General features: G+C 35.1%; 1 protein-coding gene across 1 annotated transcript; it reads right to left on the bottom strand.

The window, feature by feature from the left end:
* Positions 1-1,800: 1,800 nt before the first annotated feature.
* Positions 1,801-23,621, bottom strand: LOC137400637 (calponin homology domain-containing protein DDB_G0272472-like). Its single transcript, XM_068086967.1, has 11 exons — positions 23,187-23,621; positions 19,852-19,986; positions 18,443-18,453; positions 17,388-17,530; positions 11,705-11,814; positions 11,264-11,380; positions 10,937-11,088; positions 9,842-9,988; positions 8,225-8,453; positions 2,427-2,547; positions 1,801-2,105 (listed from the first exon to the last, which is right to left on the bottom strand). Exons 1-11 carry the CDS (start codon positions 23,619-23,621, stop codon positions 1,801-1,803), a joined length of 1,905 nt encoding a protein of 634 aa, XP_067943068.1.
* Positions 23,622-24,657: the final 1,036 nt, after the last annotated feature.

The following is a 24,657-nucleotide window of genomic DNA, read 5'->3' as shown; positions in this document are numbered from 1 at the left end:
GCTACAGTGGTTTGACGACGTTTGAAAACCTTAACGGTTGTTTTATTTTTTCTCCTAATTTATTTAAATTGCACAAAACACTTTTCTCATGATATAAAGTTTAAAATTTAAAATAATAACTGCTGTTATATGTTAAATAAAAATAAATTTCTGTGCAAAAACTTTGATTACCAGGGCAACGCCAGGCAGTCATCTAGTGTTAGATAGAACTATATTTTATAACAAACTATCTTTTACCAATTTCCTTTTAAACATTGCCGTTTGTATGCGTATTGTCATTTGTATGCATGCTACTGCATGCCATATGGATACAGTCCATTCGCGGAGGAAACTGCCGGTTCCACTTTCTCTCCGCAAGGCATTCAAAACAACACCGAGTGTGGAGTGCCAATAAAATAAATATTCAGTGCATAAATATATACATGTAGGTATACATGCATGGCAGGCAATCAACCTTCCTTTTATGGTCGAAAGTGCCTGTCCAAGCTCCTCTGGACATGGATGGAACGGTTTCAGCCTGCTCTCATTTTGCCTGGCCCTGTCGCTTTATTAGGCACAAATGGTTTGGCCATACTATTTTATTTTAGAAAGGCCTTACAAATTTTGTCTGTAGTTTAAGGTAGTCCCTTTGTCTTTTTTATTTAGAAGCCAGACCCAGTCTCCCCGTGCATATAGAGTAAACTCCTCTCTGTCCTTTTGCCAAATGACCATCTGCTCATTTCAAAGGGTAGTGGGTGCTTCCTCCAGCCTTTTCAATGTCTCCACCACTTATTCATGAAAGGGCTGGGTCGAACTCTAGCTGATCAGCAGGAAGTCGCAGGTGGTGTCCAAGCATCAGCAGATTGACCATCTCTCCATTACTTGAGTGTTGCATTCCATGACATGCTTGCATCAGCCGAAGGAGCAACCTGTCTCCCTCTGTCCAAAATCCCCCAGCTGTCGATTGTTTTGCCCCACTACACTATTGGTTGGTGGGTGATCGGGTGTTGTGTGTGTGTCTTCTCCACCTGCCAGAGTTGACACAGCTTGGTCATCAATTGCATCTTGAACTGTGCACCCTGGTCAGTGTGGAACTGCTCAGGTAGCATCATGTAGTAAAACACTCGCTTGTCTAACGCACTCGCCAACGCTGGGGCTGTGGCCTCTGGGAAGTCTACGGTATCCTGCCACCTCATAAAGTGATTTGTGAACACCAGGAACAGCTTATTCCTTTTCGGTGTATCTGGCATTGGTCCCAATATGTTTACAACCACATCATGCTAGGGGCGCCTGACATAAAGCTTATTCCTGTCGCTGGCTGTTTTGGTGCCACCATGCTTTGTCGCCTGACAAACCTCCCAGCTCTTGATCAGTCTTCTCACTGTGGCAGACATCTTTGACCAGTATTGAATCTGTCGCAGCCGGCTGATTGTCTTACCCCCTCCAGAATGATCAAGGGGGTAAGTCTGCCAGACAGCTGTCTCTTTAATAGCTGATGAGCATACTGTTTGCTATCGCAACTGGTCATGGGGAAGGTCTGAGCTTCCAGTACTTCATTGGATCATAGCCTAAAAAATGGACACATGTTATGCAGTTGGCGGAGTTTTTGGCCTTGTAGCTCCGGCTACTCTCGAGTCAGCTCCTTGGCCCACTCGAAAATGCTGTACATGGTGGCCACCGGTTTTTGGCCAGTGACTTGCATCTGCACCAGTTTCTTCTAGTTCTCTCTAGTATTTACCCGTGCCACACCATAAATTCCCAGGGTGGCCTCGGTCAGTCCTAGGCAGGCTCCCCCTGCTGAGTGGCAGTGAACTGTCCCATTCAACTGGCTGATTTGTGCAGGACACTGTCAATTCCCGGCATGGTGAGTTGCTTTTCCTTGAGTCCTAACGATGGGCACTGCCTTTCCAGAGCCAGTTTCTTGCCAGTCGGTCTTTTGTCTCTCAGCGCAGTGAGCTCGCATTGCCGGCAGTTTTTGCAAGTCTGTTGACTGAACCCATCAGTGTTTCCATTATGCAGACTGGCCCAGTACTCCACTGTAAACTGGAATTCTGTAGACTGGAATTCAGTCAGGACCTCTATCTGCATGGCTGTTTGTTTGGAGGGTCCTCCCATTGACACAGTCACTGCATAGAGGCATGATCTATCCGTAAAAGGAGATGCGTGCTGTGAAGGTATGACCAAAAGTGCTTCACAGCTTTTACGACAATGAACAGCTGTAGTTGTACATTTGTAAAGAAAACTGCTGATTGCCTTTACTCTCCAAACGGCAGTCAAACAGCAACATTGAGTGTTAAGTTTCAATGAACTATGTATTTAATGAATAAATATATAAGCATACATTCATGACAGGCAATCGACCAAAAACATACATGCAGAAAGTATGTGCGCAGTATGACTCTACTTCAACGAACGATTCCTTTTCATTTTATATTTTTGTTTACAACCTAGGCTCTGCTTCTTTTCTTTGTTATACGCACCATTTCTTCTCGGTCCTTCAGATTTCCTCTCGGTAGTCCAAGTTCTTACTGGTGGCTGAGCCTTCTTTGGTATCTTGAATGAACGATCCTACAATCGTGGTGGACAGGAGGTCTATTGCTACAGCCCTGACCATAGTGTTCTGTCATTGCAATATCATATATTAATTTTACTGAGTACATTTATACAGTGCGGTCACAAATTATGAGACTAATTCCATCACCTTTGCTACAAAATGAGATTGAAGGGCTTTTGCTTTATTTCGCTAGGTTGAGGTGAGACTTCTGCATTTAATGATGAGCAATATGTGGTAATTAAATGCACTAAGATGAACAATAGCGTGAATTACAAGAGTTCCTGGCTCTAATAGTAGTTTATATTTATGCCATGCTGAACAACTGTTGAAATACTTGTTCGTTTATGTTTACATAATCATTAATCACGGGACTTACCTTTGTCTCACAGTAAAGTCGTTTTGTTTTATAATTTACTCATCTGCTCATAACCACCAGGCTATGAGAGACTAATTATGACTACAACTAGCTTATACTTAGTTGTTTGGCAAAAGCAACAACCTAAACTCAACATTAGCTGCTAACTTGTTCTCAAATTGATGTTTGCCTGCAAATCTGGTGATGCATATGTGAGTGCTTTGCTATCAGCTCTATTATACAAGTTTCCATTTCAGTGCTTAAGTTTTTTATGCTTTAATTGCCTGTAGAGTTGGTATAAGTTTTTTTGTATTATTTTCGGCTTGGCTAGCTATAGGTTATTTTGCAGGAAAGCGCACTAGAGATCACATAGTGTGAGGGATGCTTTAAAAGCTTATGAATTTCTTAACAAAGTTAGATTCATAGTGACAGACAATGCCTCAAATATGCCCAAAGCATTCTTACTACAATTCAATAAGGAAGATCCTTGTGAGGTAGATAATCTAGAAATTTGAGAAGACATGGATGAGAAGAAAGGTGATGACATTTCACCAGCCCTTTGCTGCTCCAGTCTGTTGTGCTTTGCACATAGTTTATAGCTGTGTGTAGATGATGGCTTGAAAGTAAGCACAAGTACATTTATCTTCATATTTGCAAATGGCCATTTATCACACTAACTTAACTGGGAATTAAACATGACAGCACTGCTAACTGTTAACTTGTTCCGGTCTCTAATTCTGCAAAGTAACCAAAGCTATTCATGGGACTCTTGGGAAGGCATCAAAGCTCACTCTACTTTTGTACATAAGCACAACATTTACATATCTATTTGAAAAGACCTTCTAAAACAGTTCACTTCGGCAGCCAAACGTGCAAACGGCACGTGCTAGAGCTCTACATTGGCTTATGTGAGTGCTCATAATTTTACTATTATTCATTTCGATACTTTATAGACATCATTTTACAAACAAATAATTTTTTTAAATTAAGATTAAATATTCTCCAATTGTTAAGAAACCTTTTGTTTTGCAAAATTATGATCACCCTTAATATAGTATACAGTTACCTTATTGAGATTCTGATTCATATTCAGATCAAGTCAGTAGTCAGTTTAAACACTGCCTAAAAATTTTGTAAAATAGGCTAATGTTTTTGCATGGGTTTTATGCCAAACGTTGCTACAACGCCTTTTAGTTTAAATTCGAAACCTTTCTTGGTCGGAACACACACTGTTTTTAAATTTAGGAATTTTTGGATATTGTTAATCATATTTTGAATGATACCAATATATCAGTTAGTCGATTTTACAAATTTTTGGAACCTTATTTCCGGTTTGTTTTATATTCATATTATGTTATACAACTCTGCATCAATTTATTCTAGCTTGTTTAAACTGCCGTCATGTTATTTTAACATTTTTAGTGGCAAAATAAAATAGCTAGAGTGTAAGAAAGGTGAACCAGAATTCAAACAGTTGTATTTTTATTTAAAAAACAAGCATTTTTGTTTTCCGCATCATCTGGTTTGCCATAATGTTACCCAAAACTGGTACAATTGACCATAGTTTGCTGTTAAAAAAGTTATAATGATGCATTGTTAATTTGGGCTAGATATAGGCTACCAAGTAATAACACAACAACAGCCAAAGCAAAATGCCATGTTTTTGAGTGAAAAAAATGCAGCAGTGTAGCACTTGGCACAAGAAATAATGTGGCAGTCGAAGGGTTAATACTGTTTGCAGCAGTTTCATGGAAATGTCACGAATAAAAAATAATCATACCACCTCGACTGTCACCTGGCCTGAAAAGGTTTGCTCTGTGTAGCTCTTGCTCCGATACCCAGTAAAAGATCAGCTAGAAAGCATACAGAAAAGTGACAAGTTTACTTAAAAACTGCAGAATAGAGTGTAAGAATAGTTCTTGATTAGGATTGCTCAAAGCAATCAAAGTGACAAACTGCACAGGTAACAAAAGAACTTCGAAGATACTTATTGATATTGCAGCACTCTGCAAGACCAGTGTAGCATCCCTAGGGAGCTTGCTGGATAGTGGCTACATATTCCACCAAAGAGGCAGAGAAGAACATGAACATAGAAAGACAGAAGTTGAGTTTGCTATCAGATATGACAGTCAAGATAATGGAACAAGACCCAATCCCAGTGAGTGACAGGATCATAAGCATATGTGCTCCCACCATGACAAATTCAGTAGAAATAATCAATCCACCATCAGTTGCAATGCAATGAAAAGCATCCCTGACACAGGTAAGCTGCTCATTGCAAGCAACTTTAATGCAATAGTTGGATCAGATCATCAGAATTTGCCAGGAGATATCAATCAAATAACAAATTCTAAGAAAATGTAACTCTAACAGTGAAATCCTATTTGCTTTCTGCTCTGAGCATAATCTCATTCTCAGAAACACCCTCTTCAAACATCAGGATCTACTGTCTAAGCATAAATACTTGCTAAACATTGTGATTACAAAACAAGTGAACAAGAGATGTTTTGGGCACCTGTGTTTACAGAGGTGCAGACTGCTCTACAGACCACAGCATGGTCTGTTCTAAAATGACAGTCAAAATACAAAAGAAACATGGCACGACCCAATCAAAACCATCAAAGAAGCTAAACGGTAAAAAGCTAAAAGAGAACAAGATCCAACAAAGCTTAGAAGAGAAAATAAAGAAACAGCTAGATGAGAAGGTAGTAAGAGATATCACTGAATGATGGAAGACTTTAATGGACAGACTATCCATGAGATCAAACTTGGTTTTAAAAAACCTGATACAAACCTAAATAGGCTGATTGAAAAAAGAAATGTTGCCTGAAGTCGGTATATGTGATGTTTCACCAGATCGAACAAGGCAAAACTCAACAGTGAAAAACAAACTTCAACAATATACCATAGAAGTAAAGTCAGATTAGTAGAAGAAAAAAGCGAGAAACCTACAGTCTGCTGTCGATGGCAATAATATGAAAAACCTCTGCCATGGTACCATAGAAGTATATGGCCCAAGAAAATGAGTAATGGTCCAGCTCAAACACTCAATTGTGAAACAGTTCTTCAGGATAAAAATTGAATTCTGGATCAATTTGTCAAACATTTCAACCAGCTCCTAAATGTCTCAAAAATGCTAGAGCAGTCTGTCTTAAATTTCTTCATGCAAAGACTAATCATGAGCAGTCTGGATAAACCACATGACAAAGCGGAAGCCATTGCTGTAGTCATCATAATGAAAAAATAGAGCATATCGACGATATTGGATCTCAGCAGAGGCATGAAATTATGGTGGTCAGAGGCTACAAAAGGCACTATTCAAACTGATTAGAGATATATGAGAGAAGGAGGAAATACATGTACCATAAGATTAAAAAAGATGCTGTGGTGATAAACAAAACGATGTGAAACTGGCCTTTCACAGTTGTTTAAGGAAAGAGATCGTAAGAAATGTGGGAATTAAAGAGACATCTCTCACCTGTCAATCGCTGTAAAAATTATGGCTCTTGTATTATTCAACAATATCAATTAGGTAATATCATCAAATGTACTGCCTGAGACACAATGCAGACTTTGCGAGGTACGTAGTACAGTAGATATGTGTTCAGCCTAGTCAAGTACGGGACAAATGTCTTGAGCAAGACAATCCCTTGTATGTTGTTTTAATTGACTTTACCAAAACCTTTGATACAGTTTCAAAAAAGGTCTTTAGATAGTTAGGATAATAGTGCTCTGGTTGCTCACTCAGCTGAGGATATGCAACTGTTTATAAACTGATTTGTAAGAGCAACATAAAAATTCAACCTAAATATAAACATAAAAAACAGAATGTCTTTGCCAACCTGTGAAGCTTCTGCATCCACCACTAGATTCTACACATACCCTGACAGACAAACCGCTCACTTTCTGTACTAATTTCAGATACCTGGGTAGCACTGTATCCAGTAATGCCAACATTGATAAAAAACTTAATCCCAGAAAAGAAGCTGCCAGTGATTCCTTTAGAAAAAATTACTATTGTTTGTGGGGGAACAAGCATGTAACCATCGAAACTAAGCATAAGGTACCCAGAGCTGTAATTCTAACAGCCTTATTATATGGAGATGAGACCTGGACAGTGTACCAAACATAAGTGATGAGACTGCACTCAGTCTGGATGAGAAAATTACACTGCATAATGAATCTCACATAGAAAGGTAAGTCAAAGACACAAACATCCTAAGACAGTCTGGTCTCTCCTCCAAGGCAGATATTCTGACAAGTAAGCCTAAGATAGCTGGGACATTTGCACAGGATGGGTCATGAGTGATTGCCAAGACAACTATTATATTCACAACTCTACAAAGAAAAGAGGAATCAGGGCAGACCCGAATTAGAATACAAAGATATAGCTAACAGTAACATGAAGTTGACGTAAACAAGACACAAACAGATGACAAAAGAGACGGAAAAAAGCACTGCATGGAAGTCGGTGATAATGCTTAAACCATAAAATGGTCTTTGTTGAAACAACTGACTGCACAAAAAAGAGCTCCTGTGAGTACATCATAACCAGCAAGTAAAAAAAAATAAAGAAGAGAAATATCTCCAACGCATAGATAATATTGAAAAAAACTGGCATGCAATAATAACTGTAATTCCGTTAGTCATTAGAGCATTAAGTGCAATAACACCTGCCTATCAAATGCAGCTTGCATTAACAACAACTGTAATTCCGCTAGTCATTTGAGCACTAATTGCAATAACACTTGTCTATCAAACGCAGCTTGCACAAATACTGGAAACAATCAACTCTATCGAGTTGCAGAAAAGCTCACTTTTGAGAATGTTTAAATATCTTTAAGCGAATGCTCAAACTCCCACATCTATGTTAGGGGACTCGAGCATGAGTGAACATTACTATCTCCATTGGGTTAACAGGTGTGAGGAAATGATTTTTTATTCACGTGTGCGTGTGTGCGTGCGTGCGTGCGTGCGTGCGTGTGTGTGTGTGTGTGTCTGCGTGCGCATTTGCATGTGTGCATAAAACTCATCTGTCTAGTAAAATAAGAATTATAAGATCAATCTTGCTACAGTTTATTTGGTGAATCGGAATTTTTTTCCTATACAATAAAATAAGATGTATAATGATATCTAATATACTATAATGATATAATATATAATCTTTCATTTGGTGGATGATCCATTGCCATCGATACCCAGTTGTTGTGAGCTTTGAAAATTTCACTCAAACCATTTCTCTTTGCATGTTATTTTTCATTCATAAAGTTATCACAAAGTTGGTGTGATTATTCTGTCAATAATAATTTCGACATTTACATAATAAAGCATTTCACTTTTCTGTTTCCTTTTTTTTGAGATCTTTGTTCCTTTTCTTTAACTTTTTCTGACTTGACAAATGCATTGTATCTTTCTCTTGCCTCCTCAAGTTGTTGCGTTGCTTGAGTTACCTTTTCCTGAAATTTCATAGCTTGCGACCCGTTTGTAAGAGCTGATGCGTGTTGGTCGAAGGCCCCTTGTGCAGAATTGAACTGGTCTTTCTGGCTTGCATTTTCTGCTGCCTGTCTAAAAGCAGTAAATTAAACCAATTCATCATCTATCTATCGATTTATAAGTATAGTCTATGGCATCGCTATGGCTATCACTACTTATTGTAAACTATCTATTAGACAGTGTAGCTATTTTAAATAGATCACAAACCTAATGAAAAAAAGCTTTAGAATTCTAAGTAACTGTGGTTTTACAATTAATGGTTACTCATTTTCAACAAAGTTTGTCTCGTTTGTTGTGCAATATTATACATATCAATATTAGAAACTGTTGCTTGTAGTCTTTAAAAGTAATTACTTTGATGTAACATCAGTTATCAACAGTATTGTAGAGTAATAAAAATTGAAGGTATCAACTCTTGAAAACCTTTACTTAAAGCCTGTACTAACATGTTGCAAAGGGAGCCTGCAGATTGGTGATGGTAACTCAATGATTAAGACATCACTAGCATGTCAATGAAGGTTGTACTAAAGAGCCAATGTTGAGATGGTTGTCTTTATGAATTTCATGCTCCATGCTAGTTTGAATGGTAGCAAAATGCATATATAAACTGTTGCTCCTAATCTTATTGCACAATACTAGTTTTATACCTGTATATCTAGATATCTAAAAATGAAATACTGGACCTCTCTATTCAAGAAAGAGTTTTCTCTCAAGTTTTCTGCCACCATTTTTATCTAAGCTACCATAAACACCGAAAGATACAAATATATTTCCATCACACGATGTTCATATTAACAGTGATCCAAGCAATTACTACTTTCTACTCACAATTTACTATAACATGACCATACCTGCCAACTCTCATGCATTGGGCGTGAGACTCACGCAATCACCCCGAAGAAAAAATGAAAATGCGTGAGACTTTTGCCCCAAATTCCACAATTTTATATATTCTATCATTGATACATCAATTGCCCCAAAACCAAATCTCACGCATTGCCCCACTCTTGGGTTGACAGGTCTGAAAATGAAATGAACTATATCACCTTTCTAACAAATTATGATTACTAAATATTGCTTCAAAACCAAAACCCATAAGATTAATTGACCTCAGAATCTCATTTATATTCTCCTTTGTTTAAAAAAACTTCAAAGTTTCTATCTAGCGAATCATGTCGCTAATTTCTTCCTATGTCACATTTGATCCAGGAAGCAATTTTTTCTGCCCAAAAGTTTTTTTACAGAGTTTTACATGTTAGGGAGATGAGCAAGTGCAGGTGTTGTGGATTCAAATAGTCATCCTACCCAATGACTTGCAAGATATGTGTCACTCTGTTAGAGCAGATAGCTGCCAAATTGCTATTGATCACCATAAAGGTGAAAAGCTTTTCGGTTGCTAGACTTTTCCCATAAATGTCTCTAATAGATTCACATAAATGTTTTAAAATGCTATAGCAAACCTGTCAATAGCCTTTTTTAACTCCTCCACTTGACGTTCTTTGTCTTCAAGCTCTTTGGCCAGCTTGCGATTTTGTTGCATAATATATTCAATTTTCCAATTGTCATCAATCGTTTCGTACTTCTTTTTCATAAAGTTGCGGTAGTCACTTGAAAATAAATGAACAATGACATTACAAAATCTGGTAATACTTATAAAAATCGACAATAGAGATGAGTTTGTTGTTGGTATACATAGACCATTAAAAAATTAAGTAGATGCTCTCTACTACTCCCTTTTGGTAAACCAGAAATACACTAAATCTCTGGAAGACCAAGACAACCAAATTTAATGTTAGAATGCTGAGTGCACAGGTACAACTAAACTCCCGTCTGATTTACTAGCAAAAATCTTTTAAACTCTCAAAAAGCGGATGCTAAATAGTTGAAGTGTTTTATCAAATATACAAGGCAATGTAGTTTGAGTGATGGTGAGAGACAAGCACTCATCTAACTTTTTTTTGCTACAATCGTTCGCTACTTACATGTGTATATTTTAAAAATCTTAATTAAAATTTCAAATTTAGATTCATTCTAAAATAAGTTAACCATTTAAACGCTTGACCGCAAAAATAAACACAGTGACGAGTGACTGACTCCAACGGCTGCACATTTACTTGACTAGGAGATCATTTGAATACCGACATGAATGAGCATTGAAAATAAATAACCTACTCCAGTACATATACATGTACAAACCGTTAACTCTCAATCAATAGATACTGATATCATGAGTGTTATGAGTATACCACATTTTAAATTTTGCAAGCAAGACTTAAAAATCCTATTTCCAAGAAATACCTAAAGCTCAACGCTTGTATTGATGAATATGTCTTAAGATTAACTGCCCGTCACACGTTGAAAGGTACAGCAATCATTGGTAGCTACATTCTGATTTTTACAAGCTCACTTAAAGAAACATGACTTTCATGCAGAACTGCATTGTAGTTAATATAAATGAGAATGTGAAGGAAGTTTAAAACATCTAAAAAAATTAAAGGTAGTTAGTTGCACCACGATATTCTAGTTTTACAAAGAAAGGCAGTATAAGTACTTACTTCACTATATGCTGGTTGTTGCAGCTTTTAACTCTTGGATGATGATCATATCTTTTTATCATTGCTTCAAAAAGCGAATCAATTTTTTCCTTCACTTGTGGCCAAGTGGGAAAGTTACCTGGTTTCTCTTCACCTCCAAGCATCTCACTTTGCTGCAAGAAATATTGTAAAAGATGTTTTTGCTAATGTTAGGTAGCGTACCACGAAAAGACTTTCTCACCTATGCAAGGCTTCTACAAAAAACAAAAATTACATATACTTTTTTAGTCCTTTTAATGTTCATCCCTAAAAAATACAAATAAATGTGACAAAGGAAAGCTTTTTTACCTTAGCTGCACTTTTCTCGAATTCTTCAAAAAACCTCTGACAAATTGCTTTGATTAAGGACTCCTCGTATGCCTGCTTTACGGTTGTAATCTTTCCTACACTCCTCTCAGAAACAAACTGCAAATAAAAATGCCTTTTTCCAAATAAAATCTGTTCAGAAAATTGTGAAAAATTTTATGAAAGCCAAAAGCATACTCAATAAGCTGCTTGGTTTTCCTAATGTGATCAATAAATGTTGTTTAAAGCAAACACTGTACCTCACAGTCTTGAATACACTTATCCAAGAATAATTAAACAGCCATTTCCACAAGTCCTGACCAAAAAACTAAGTTTTATCAAAGCTCTTTTAAGATCAGTTTAGTGGTATTAATAGTTGACAATGGACTTCATTTGATTAAATGAGAATATAAGTATTCAATTTTGTTTCCGGTTTTTCCTCACCTTGAACTTATGAAGTAGGTCACTTCTGGTAATTTCTGCTTCAGCTGACATGGAAACAAGCAATTTATTAAAAAATCTTGCAGCTTTTTCCAAAAACTCTTCATCCACATCTGTTAAAAAAATTCGTACTATATAAATACAACATACACATTGCCCATTGTTAGCACAAAATGAAAATTTAGGCTAAAATTACACAAAGTGATATATTTTCATGACAATGTCTGGGTAAGCAAGTTTTTTAGCCTTCAAGTGGCAAGCATAATCTGGAAGTTTTCCGCTCTTGCAGGCTAACACTTGCATCATAAAAATCTTTGAGTAAACTTCACTCACTGCTTTTTAATCTGTTATTGTGTATTGCATAAAACTTTTCACATCTTACTGTTTACCTACAGCAACTGCAATTGTTCACTCTTTGCTTTATAAGGCAGTTCTCGTAAAATTGTAATCCATTCTAAGGTATTCTTGCATCACATTCACATAAATTTTACTGTTAAACTCAGATAATAGATTATACATTTTAGTCAATTTGTGTGGTGAAGAAAAAATGTTTCATGTAGCAGTAAAAAGTTTATATAACTCACTAAAAATTAGTTCATCTTATTTTAATTTGAATATTTAATCAACGCTCCACAAAATTATTACTGCCGATCTAAGCACAACATTTTACATCTGATCATCAATTTAACAGGTAGGAGAATAGAGCAGGCCGGTATTCTCTGGGGTGGAATTCCCAACATTTTAGTGATTTTCGGCGGCTAAGTAGGCCTACTAAGAATTGCAGCATTCTCATTGCAGCATTGCTCGTTCACTTGGAATTTCCAACTTGGAAATTCCAAAAATGGTTAAAAATTCCAATAAGCACTCTTTTTGAAGTTTTCTGTGTGGGCAATGTGGATGTAATAAAACTGGAGTCTTTCACCACTATTTAGTTCATAATAGTGCTTTTGTTATTAGCATTCAGCTGAGCATCTCTTTTAATATGGAAACATTTCAGCTATACATGTGAACGATTTCTAATGGCACCTTAGTTTGATGAAAACTGATTATCAACATAACCATGAAAACCATTACTAATGTCGCTTTTGCAATATGTAATGTTGGAATAAACGATCAAGCAACTCAGTGTTACCGCAAACATATCATACAACTTAAAAAATTGTAATACACTTTAAGATACCTAGCATAACACTCACATAAATTTTACCGTTAGACTCAAATGATAGGCTATCTAGTTTGTGAACTGAATAAATAAAAGTTCTTGTAGCTGTAAAAATTATATAACTCGCTACAAATTTGTTTATCTTATAGTAATTTCAAAATTCCCTCTCTAGAATATTTAATAAACACTCTACAAAATTGTCACTGCCAAACTAAGCACAAAATGTTAAAAACCTTTACAAATTTTACATCCGTTTGTAAAAATTTAACAGGTAGGAAAGTGGAGTATTGAAAGTCGGAGCAAAAAATTGAACAAACTAATGAAAACCTGCTTGCCTAGCTAGAAAATCATATTTTTATCTTTGAACACTTAGCAACAATTGGACAAAAACTTCACTGTCAGATGTCAGATGAGGTACGAGTTAGTCAGGGTTGTGTCATGTGTTCACTGTCACAAATAGAGAAAATATCAAAGTTATCTGAAAATTTATTTGCATTCAGAAATCTGTCTAAAATGTACCAATCTGCAACATATGCAGTTTGTTCCGATTAATTTTATGTACTGTAAATGCCACCAATAATTTCATAAGTCATGTGGACACTACAGCAAAATTTTAGCAAGTTTGTTTAAATCTGACGGCACCTACAGATGCTGTATGAAACAAAAATTGATGAGCTTTTTTATTCAAGTTAATCATTAATCATTAATCATTAGACTGTAATGTCATGGACTAGCACTTCAAGATAACCTGTTGATAATATTCAGTTTGAGTTGACCAATGTTACACTGCAGGTACAATTATCCAAGTTATCATTTACCTGCTCAGTCAAACCTGACCCTAAGGATAAGCATTTTCATCACCCTCAAATACCAACAGATAGACACAGAAAACCTCTTCCACTCATTCAATAGTACAGTATATCAACCGACAGGCCATATCATCTCTTGACTGCAAGACATTGTTGAGAGTCAATTTACTGAAAAAAACCAGCCTCTTAGTTCATGATATCAACATAGTTGACTTTTGAAGTGTTTGAGAAATGGTTTGCTATTGTTAGTGTGCTTCTACAAATATTCCATCATCAGCCAAATATTATGTAAATGTAATAATCCAAAAAAACCAGTGGAATTGCTACTCTAATGCAGCAAATGAAAGGAAGAAATAATGTCTAGTTTGGAAGTTGCCATCAAAGTAAAATACCACAAACGCTGGACCATGTATTATTATCTAAGGATGTAAACAAATTTATTATGTTCATTTAAACTTACCTCAATAACATTATATAAAAACACTCCTCTTCTTGCAAACTATAAGTACATTGTACACCTAAACACAATTCATTTAGTCCACTAAATTACATCTATTATTTTGTTAAGTCTATTTAATCTTTTGAGATCAGGGTCTCACGGTTCTGAAGAGCCCAAAAAAACAAGCAAATGGACATGGCTGCATTAAAGCTGCTATAACCTACCTCCAATTTGTCATAGAACAACCCTAAATAATTATGCATAGGAAATCTGATAAATTTCTCTACAAGCTGATACATTGTTTTTTGGAGTTACCTTAGGAAAATCTTATTATCTAAGCTCCACGTTCAAAGATTTTTTAAAAGGTTACATTTGAATTCATTTTTGTACTTGTACTTAATCATGTTGCGTAAAACCTCATTGCACAGATTCATATGTTTGCTACAGTTTGCAGTATAAAATGACTTTTCATGTGCAATAAAAGGTAATTTATGAGCTTTGGTTCATCGAAAACATAGCTTAAATTATGGCCATGGTATTTTACAAGTTCAAATGGTATGCTACAAGTATGTAAATTTATAAGTTGTGTAATAATAATAATCTATTAGATGCTACGAATATATATGTATATTCAAAAACAGTTGACATAGCAAGCAATCTTTATAATACCTGCAGAAGTTAAAATAAAAACTTAAAAATGATTTAGCATTGCTTGTTTCTTGAGCTCAGTTCTCAGTTGTGATCTAATTGTTGCCTTCATTTTAATTCAGCTTCTTCCGATTGTTCAGTATTTTCTTTAGTGTTTTCAGGCCTGTTTTCTTCTTCTGCAGTGCAAAACTAGTGCTTGCAGCCTCTCTGTATGTTGTTCATTGTAATGCACACATTGATCACATGTCTTGATATATATTGTTGCAAATATACATTAATATTTTTGCTTACACTCAGTGTATTTTCTCTTGTAGAGCAGTAAAGGGAATTGACAGTTTTATTTACAAAGTGTGGAATAGGGCATGTAGTATTATGCAGAAAAAGTGGGTAGAGTTATTTCATCAAATGAGAAATCTTCATAAAATTGAGTTTGATAGATGTTTGACTCCTGAGGGTGCAGTTGACAAGCCAATGTTAATAATACTGAGTGACGCTAGTGACAAAGCATATGGGTTTGCAGCATATGTTAAATGGAAGTTGTCAAATGATACATACTTCTGCAGGTTGATTCTTGCCAAGTCACGCATTGCACCTCTCCGAAGACTGTCGACACCTCAGTTAGAACTAAATGACTCTCAATGAACTAAATGACTCTCAATGAACTAAATGACGAATTAAATGACTAAATGATTACATGTATTATACATAACACATGTATAATACATGTGTTATGTATAAGGCTTCCAAATTATTGAAACAATCAGCTAAGTTGATTGACGCAATGTTCATGTTTCAAATATTATCCTCCATAGCTAAAGACAACTTTTCCTTACTATTATTATAGGTTAATAAGTAGTTTAGTCAATTAGAATAATAACTTTAACTCTTGCAGATGAAAAATTTATTTTAGAGTGTCCACCTTCATGGGCGAGTCGATATGAAAAATTTATTGATATATTTAATGTTCACTATTTTGTTTACAACTAAAAATTAGACTTCAATCTTGATGAGCCCATAATAAAAAGTTATCAGTAAAATATTTTACTAAAGTTTACATTTCATCATTGTCTATGAATTACTTTGTTGTTGTTGACATGGTTTTTGTCACAAATGCGTCTGAGAAGATCGATCAACAGCAAAATCAGACTTATGGTCAAAGTTGAAGTTACTTAGGTAATTTTAACTGATAAGAAATTATATGTAAAGTCTTCAGATTGGTCCAAAAAGTAGTTTACAACCTGATCTAAAAACTAAAATGTTTACATAAACAATTATAACGCTTTACAAGATTAGCATATGGCATTATTGTTATGAAGTTTTGAAGTTCGTTTTCAACTTTTTAAGTTTTTTGGTTTCTGGTCAAGGCTTTGAAAGTGACATGATCAAAATAAGTCATGATCATAATAAAATAGATCTCTCAGTCTAATATGTTGTACTCAAAGTAGTCTTTTTTTAACGTAGTCTAATATTTTAGCATATATAAAAACTGCTGACGTAGACAACAGTGATGTCACTCTAATCATGGAAGAGTACAAAGTATAAGTGAAATAATCATTGCTTCGCCCATCAGAGGGTTAAAACATTCAATCCTACTGTGAAACTTTAAAAACCTAAACATTTTAGTATAACTCATACCCTGGCAGTCCCGTGTGCCGTGAGAAGTCGTCAGCCATAGTAACTGTGTGCGTAATAATTCTTAAGCATGCTAAGGTAATCAATTGGCGCAGATGGTTGTATGTTCAGCATAGAATCTGAATATCTGACTCTGATCGCAGTACAATGAATTATCTTTTCCAATGCTCTCGGTGTGGTTTCAAAGAGACAGGTTGTAAGAATCAGCTCTTATTATAATAAATATATAGCAAATATTGAAGACTTCAATAAAAATATATTAAACTAAAGTTTACATGCCAAGTTGAAAATATTCAGTAAATTTTATTTACTAATACATGTTAGCATCGTAGCCACAAAAGTTAAACATAATCCTTTTATGCTGTTAGACTATGTATACTCACTACTGTCACAAATTTTGAGTCACAATACTGACAGAATAGCTAAGTGTTAAATAAGCTGTGCTTATAGTTACTTTGGTGTGTATTTGTGGCGTATCTGTTGCATACCTAACTGTTAGTCTTTTTTGCTGATTTCTCGAGTCACAATTGAGCTGTTCACATTTTATGACAATAGTTTACATTTTATGCTACAGGGCTTTTCTAGAAACTATCTATAACAAAAACAGGTTATTTTAATTTCCTACTTCCATTAATTCTCTACCATAGTTATTAAAGACTATGGAAAAAAATAGCTAAATGAGAACATTTGGCTTAAGTCAGTTAAATTAAACTCCTTTATGTTACATGATTGTAAGCAGGGACATTTTTTGTTTAGTCGCATTAGACAAAAAATTTAACAATGCCCTCATAATACAGACCTCTTTGGGCATTGATAGTAAACATGAAGTAATGGCTTTAATGCTAGGATTAGTCTGCTTCATAGCCACTTTTACTCAGGACCATTTAAGAACAAAACAATTTTATTAAGCGCTAACAGACAACTGTTGATTAACAAATAGGGATTAACTGACATGTGAATGCTAATCTATAATTTTTGTAATTCTTTTAAACTTACCACCAACAGTGATACTTTTTTCCTCAGATGCTCGAGCTACTTTTTTTCCAGGATGTGGAAGAGTTTCAACATCAAACACACGGAAAGCCCTCATGATCCCCTCACAGTCTTTTTTTTGCAGAAGCTGTTTCTGCCACCTTGTACTGTAAATAATTGAATTGAGAAGCTCTTTCTCTTTGAGCACAATTTGCTTTTTAACATCCAAACACTGATCATTCAGACTGACATTTTCATAATTTCTTTGTGAATTCTTCAAAAACATTTCTATGTACAACTTTCTAGTTCCTTTAGGTAACGGAAAAGCAGAATGCTAAAATTAAGATTGCTTCAACAAACCCACAAAAAATGCAATTCTTTTGGTATGTAGTGCAAGGTGTAACTAAAAGAGAGTTTCACACTCACAGCAATTAAAGTAGTTTGAAATGCAGATAAAATGCTTACTTTTAATAACATCCAAATATTTAAAAGAAGTTCACTTAGAAATAATTGTATAGCTAAGCTACTTAAAGTGTTGTTTTGCAATAACTATTAGCAAAAACCTCATTAGAGACTGCTTAACTTAAGCTAGTTGCAAATTATAAAGGTTGGTGATAGGAAACTAATAAAAAAGTATGTGTTTAGAGTGGTCCGAATAATCACATTTAGACCAGTAATGATGTCCATCAGTAATAAACATTGATATTAGACTAGTAATCTGAAATAAAGTTTTACTAGCTTTTCAGCTTCATTTCGTCATCTTGAGCCCAACATGATGTTTCAGTTGGTCACATGATATGGAGGACCAGAACAATAACTACACTGAAATCTACCCACTTTCCACATTTTATGTGTTAAAAATAAAAACTACATACAGAAACTACAAATTAATCAGATTAAGACAAAATTTCTGCCTTTTCAATTCTGTTAAGCTGTTTGAATGCTCATGTAATCTCACACCTGGATTAAGCATAAAAATTTTAGAGGCAAACAAGAGCCTCGTGATAGCGATGAATTGATAGGGTAAACCCTAGTGAGGCCATCAGATACTCTAGTCTTGTGGAGCCATTGAAACTTACCTGAGTGTGCTCTGTCATTATGATAGTTCACACAGTGACATATAAAAGATGTCCTTGATTTTGAGGAAAGTAATGTAGCTAACAAATGGTACAAATTGTCACACAAATTAAGACCAAAAGCTAACTAATAATGGTCTAACACTTTAAATTTATTCTGTTTTAAAATGCACCATCATGTGTCTAAAATGTTGTAGCCTAAGCAAAATTAATGAATATACATTAAAGTGAACTGTTTGTGAGATTTTAGGAGATAGAAGCTATTATTTGCAGCGCATGAATTTTAGCAAAACTTTTTAAAATTCATGACAATCGCAGGCCAAAGAATTATTTTGTTGTGTGCCTTGTTGTTCTTTGAATAAATATTACAAAATAAATTAGTTAGTTCGGAGCAAATATACCAGGTTTGTACAATCCCTTGTTTTGTTGAATGGGAATGTTTATGACTCCTTTGCTAATATATATTGAATAACCAAAAATCGGCCAAATGACCAAATGGCTTTGACATTCAGAGCCATTTAGCTTTTGTGGTAGCAATAGTGTTGTAGAATATGTTTTTTACACATTGAGTGATACCCTCGACTGTCAAAAATGGTTGCTTTTTGGTTCTTTTATTTTGATACCAGAACTACTAAACCACTTAACAGTAAAATATATCGGGGTTTTCAGTAGCTTCAATACTGATTGGATAGACTGCATAAAATGCGGCCATTACAGATTGTCTTGAAAAACCTCACATTAGAACCTTTTTATTTATGTTGAAAAAATTTCAACTATAATTTCCAATTTCAGTCCTCAATTGCTTGCAAAATATTTTTATTACATGCTAGATAATGCATAAAACTGAATCAGCATATATGATAGTGATGCATTGGCTCTACCAACATAATCTATATACATGTATATATAAATCTCAAAGTCATCGTTTGGTCTTTTCAGCTACAGCTATTAAAACCTAGAAAGGAAAAATCTGCTTTGCAGCTAAATTTAACCTCGGACCTCCCATTCCCTAGGCAACAATTTAATGAATTAAGCTATGCCAGATGCAAGTGATTCGCTAAGCGATATGAATCGTTATGCCTGTTAAAATACACAAAGCATTCTGCGTTATGCAATGTCACTGAAGCTTGCTCTCACGGCTCTTATTAATAAGTACACCAATATAAATAGTAACTTACACAAATTAGTCATTGGAAATGTGCCAAGATAATGGCAAATGACAGAAACTACACTACCTGCCAACATTTTATAACCTGTTTTTAATACCCGTGCAATGACAATGCCTGTGCAATGTCGCGAATTTGGCTAGTTAGTTACTTAGTTTTAAACAACGATAGAAATTGTTAAAACTTTCACAAGAAAAGAAGTTTTACGGGATTTCCAGTAATAGATATTAATGAACTTCACCTTACCATATCATCAAGCTGCATTGGTGACTCATCAGATTCCCAATTTCTCACCAAGACAACATTTCTTTGGAAAAGAGGCTCTGTTGCATGATCATCACCATCCATATCATCAACATCATCAGTATGGAGAGCACACACCTAAAGTATTTGATAAATTATTCTATCTGAAATGTGAGTTGCATGAAGCTACATATCATAGTTGATCTTTGTGACACATTACTATTTCAAATTCGGTAGAGTAGCAGCAGACCTTAATGTACTAGAAGGGATATTCACCACATCATATGACCTGACTATCTTATCCATTATCGCTAGATTGCCTCTAGGTACTATGACTTGATTTTCTGACAATCAAGCTTATGGGGCAGGTAGCTATGATCTCATTATGTAGCGGTTATCTTTTTATATCTTTTTATATATATTTATATATATATATCTATTTTTCAAGGTTTGTCGTCGTATGTGTATTTGTAGGATTGATTGTCCGGCTATAGATCTTAAAATTTTGGAATAAAGTTTCCATACTAAAAAAAATTTGATCTCAAACCTTGCCGTTCAGCAGTCTAACACCCTACCCACTAGACTACAGAAATCGAATTGCTAGCTAGCCAATATAAGTCATTATATGAGAGCAAATACCTAACTGCTTTGCGTACAAAACCGGTCATAGCATATTGTCATGAGGAGCTGTTCGCTCACATTATTAAACGTACTGGCTAATAGCGCGCAGGCCAATAACAAAAACTCTCACTACTTCTCATTGTTTATAAGACAAAGCGCTTTTCTCACGATATGTAGTTTGATAGTTAGAATGGCAAATGTTGTTATAAGTTAAATACAAATCAATTTTCTGTCCAAAAACTTTTCTATTACCCGGGCAACGCCGGGTAGCACAGCTAATATAAATAAATATATATATATACAAATATATATACATGTATATATAGTATAAACCCAAAATACATATGCATATTTGGTAACAATAAATTTGTAAAAATATATAGCTCTTACAATTACAAACTTGTAAGAGCTATAGCTGGACATAAGGAAAAAAAACGACAAACTGTGGAAATATATTTAGACTAGCTGCACTACCCGGCGTTGCCCGGGTTATAAAAAAGTCTTTGGTCAGAAATTTGATTCGTATTTATCATATAACAAAATTTGGCAATTTAACTTTCAAACTACATATCATGGGAAAAGTGTTTTGTGTAGTTGAAATAATTTAAGAGAAAATAAAACAACTGTAGAAGAGGTTTTCAAACTTTGTCAAACAACTGTAACTTTCCAATTTCATATCATGAGGAAAATGTTTTGTGCTGGTCAAATAAATTAAAACACGATTCGGTAATGATACAGTTAATATAAACTGAGAAAACGAAATAAAAATCCTGAATATGTTGAATTAATAATAATAATTACTCCGTAGAAGTGTGTGGTGTGTGTGTGCGTGCGCGTGTGTGTGAATGAGCTTACTGTTTCGCTAAAAGCTTTCCTTGAAAAACTTTGAACTCGACGATACTGGTATCTTTCGATACTGGTGCAAATTTGAAAATGAGATATCGGACTGTCTTTGTCTAACCAAAAAGAGAGAGAATGTGGAGGCTCCTCCTATGAAGATAATAAAATTGTCTGCGCAAAAGGATTTGGTCTTGATCGCAATTTAGCAATCGAAAAAATTTCAAAAAAACACGACAAAGCGTTGTGTTTCATAGAGTTGATAGAATTCATAGAGTTTCAAATAATACGTCATTTAGCGTTTGCATACGGCATACTGTAACAGTATTTAAGGATGTCTTAGATTCATATATATATATGTATATATATATAAATATATATATATGTATATATAAGTACAAAGACGGAAAAAGATTTTAGCAACAGTTTATTACTTAAAGTTTCATGATGCAAAATGATGTTAAGTTTGCACCAATCTTCAGATAAAAAATTGCATGACACAAACACAAAACCAAGAATACACTAAGAACACCAAAATGAAGAGTTACCTGTATAAGTACAAAGACGGAAAAAGATTTTAGCAACAGTTTATGACTAAAAGTTTCATACTGCATGCAGTAATCATCAGATGCTAATGTGAAGTGCTTGTGTATAATACTTGGTCAAATCAAGTATAAAAGCCTAACTATTAAATTGGTTAATTGGTGAGCTTAGCCTTAGATAGGTAAATTTTGGTGACTCACCAAATTTTACCTATCTAAGGCTAAGCTCACCAATTAACCAATTTAATAGTTAGGCTTTTATACTTGATTTGACCAAATATTATACACAAGCACTTCACATTAGCATCTGATGATTACTGCATGCAGTATGAAACTTTTAGTCATAAACTGTTGCTAAAATCTTTTTCCGTCTTTGTACTTATACAGGTAACTCTTCATTTTGGTGTTCTTAGTGTATTCTTGGTTTTGTGTTTGTGTCATGCAATTTTTTATCTGAAGATTGGTGCAAACTTAACATCATTTTGCATCATGAAACTTTAAGTAATAAACTGTTGCTAAAATCTTTTTCCGTCTTTGTACTTATACAGGCTCGGTGGACCACCTTGAGCACTATATCAGTGAAGTCTCAACCATTATCTGTATATGCATATATATATATATATATGTATATATATATATATATATATATATATATATATATATATACTAGCTGCATTACCCGTGTTCAGGAACAGATTTACGCAAAGCAATAGTTTTATTGAGAGTTGTCTTTCCTACTGTAAAACAACTCCAATTGTGCAATCTAGTGAAATTATTGTGCTGATCAGACTGCATACACATGTGCAGTCGTACATGTCAATAATGTCGGAGAGACCAATGGAAATATGCAATGTGTTCTACAGCTAGTCTAAAATGCATCAGTCTTGAACCACTCAAATCGGAGTTGTCCTAATTTTGTACACAACTGATAATGAAATTGACATTGCTAAGCAAACTGAAGTTCTTCAAACTGGCAGTATCGAAAAGTTTTCCATATTTTAAGAAATTCTAGAAAATATTTTGCTTTTGCACTGCTAAGCTATTGCCAGCATTTATTGAATTGAGACTTCTACATGCTTAAAACATTAATCATGACTCACCAGTTCTTCGTCTATAGCCTGTGTTTTGACATGGTATATACAAACTGTGCAGCAGCAGTGTGGTTGTGCTAATAAAATTTATTAGTGAAATCTACTATTTCAACTACATATATGGCCTCTCGTCTTTCCAACGTAAGGCATTACATCTGGAGCATTTTTTGACATTCGTCCCATAGAAAAATTTGGCCCTAAACTGCGTTGCAGAACTGTAGTCAAGTGCGAAATTTTCTGCCCATACACGGTGCCTGGTAGCAGCTGCGGTAGTTAGTGCATCTTGCTGTTGTCGCCGTTTCATCTGCTCTAAAATTATGGCTAGCTGAGCAGCTGTTGCAGCTAGTGCATCATGTTCTTGTCGCCGCTGTATCTGCTTGGGGGTTTCTGCATGTCTGGCCGGTGTAGCGGCTGCTCTGAGCCGTTTGAGTCGCTGTTGGGTCAGCTCAGTAGTCTCTGCACTTTTAGCAGCTTCATCATCTATTCTGGCTTGCTCTTGATGTACCTGTGTTTGTTCAACAGTTTCTGCTTTTCTAGCAGCTGCTTTTCTGTTTTGTTGTAGGCATTGATGTGTTTGCTCTGCAGTTTCTGCACTTCTAGCTGCGGCTTTGCGAATTCGGTCTCTTTCTCTACGGGAATCGATCTGTTCTTGCTGTTGGGCAGTAAGCTTCTTGAGAGGCATTGCACTGCTTCAAGCGTTTCTGAAAGTAAATGAGATGGTGTGCTTTTTTGTAATATACACTGCTCGCTTTATTCTCACTGCCGCCTATCGCAACGCTCAGAATGCCTGTGCAAGTTCTGTAATAGCTGTAGTTCTGTGGTACTCGTAGCTGGAACAAAGTATAAGTAAGTCAGCTGCTGAAGGAAATGAGCATGCTTACTATCACAAACGGTTGAAAATCTAATGTTTTTACGTGGTGGAGGTGTGGCAATTTATAGACAATACAACATTGAATAAGAAGTACTTACCTCTTTGATGTAGAAATTTAAAAGGTGAGATCTGCATTTTTTTCAGTGACCGCAAGAAACAAACGTTTACGTGACCTTCTCGGTACACGTTGGCAGTAAATATTAATTGCATGTAAATTACTACTTATTAATTAATTTTATTTAATGAGTAGTGCATTTGCATAGCTGTATAGGCACCTTTGCATAAGCCGCAGAACTTAAGACGGCGCTTTTTAACACAACAGCAACTTAGCTGTTTAAAACGGAACAGACTGTTCAAAACTGTAAAGAGGCGCACTAACCAAGATTCCGGTTAATCCTGTTATATATATATATATTTATATATATATATATATATATATATATATATATATATATATATATATATATATATATATATATAGTCAAACTTGAACAACTCGCCTTTGAATAGCTCGAACCCATGTTTAAATCGAACGAATTTGTTTGGTCCCATTCCCATGCAATGATCCGTTGCTTTAGATAACTTGATCTGAACTTTGTTAACCCGAACAGTTTTTTGCCCAACGGCTACCAAAATGGTTGTTATCACTTTAGAATATCACTTTATTCTAAGCCATAGAGATGAACATCAACTTATTGTAGTTCTTAAGCCTCATTATTGCTACCATCGGCAAAATATTTTTGTTAGCGACTTTTCTAAAGGTTTGCAAAAAATCAAATTTTACAACATCCGCTTGGGATGGCTCTTCGAAAGCAAAGAAAAGCGAAGTGACCTTCGTATAAACTTA

This window comes from Watersipora subatra, chromosome 7 (assembly GCF_963576615.1).
Source record: "Watersipora subatra chromosome 7, tzWatSuba1.1, whole genome shotgun sequence".
Taxonomy (NCBI): Eukaryota; Metazoa; Bryozoa; class Gymnolaemata; order Cheilostomatida; family Watersiporidae; genus Watersipora; species Watersipora subatra.
Note: the sequence above shows the minus strand (reverse complement) of the source record. Positions and strands in the feature narration are given on the sequence as shown.

Bases quoted from the DNA above. Each gene is read 5' to 3' on its own strand.
- LOC137400637 (XM_068086967.1), bottom strand. From the start codon at position 23,621: ATGCCTCTCAAGAAGCTTACTGCCCAACAGCAAGAACAGATCGATTCC. The intron at 19,987-23,186 runs GTATGGGCAGAA...CAAATACTTTAG, and splicing joins CAGCTGCTACCAGGCACCGT to GTGTGTGCTCTCCATACTGA. The intron at 8,454-9,841 runs GTTTGCTATAGC...TACTGCTTTTAG, and splicing joins TTAAAAAAGGCTATTGACAG to ACAGGCAGCAGAAAATGCAA.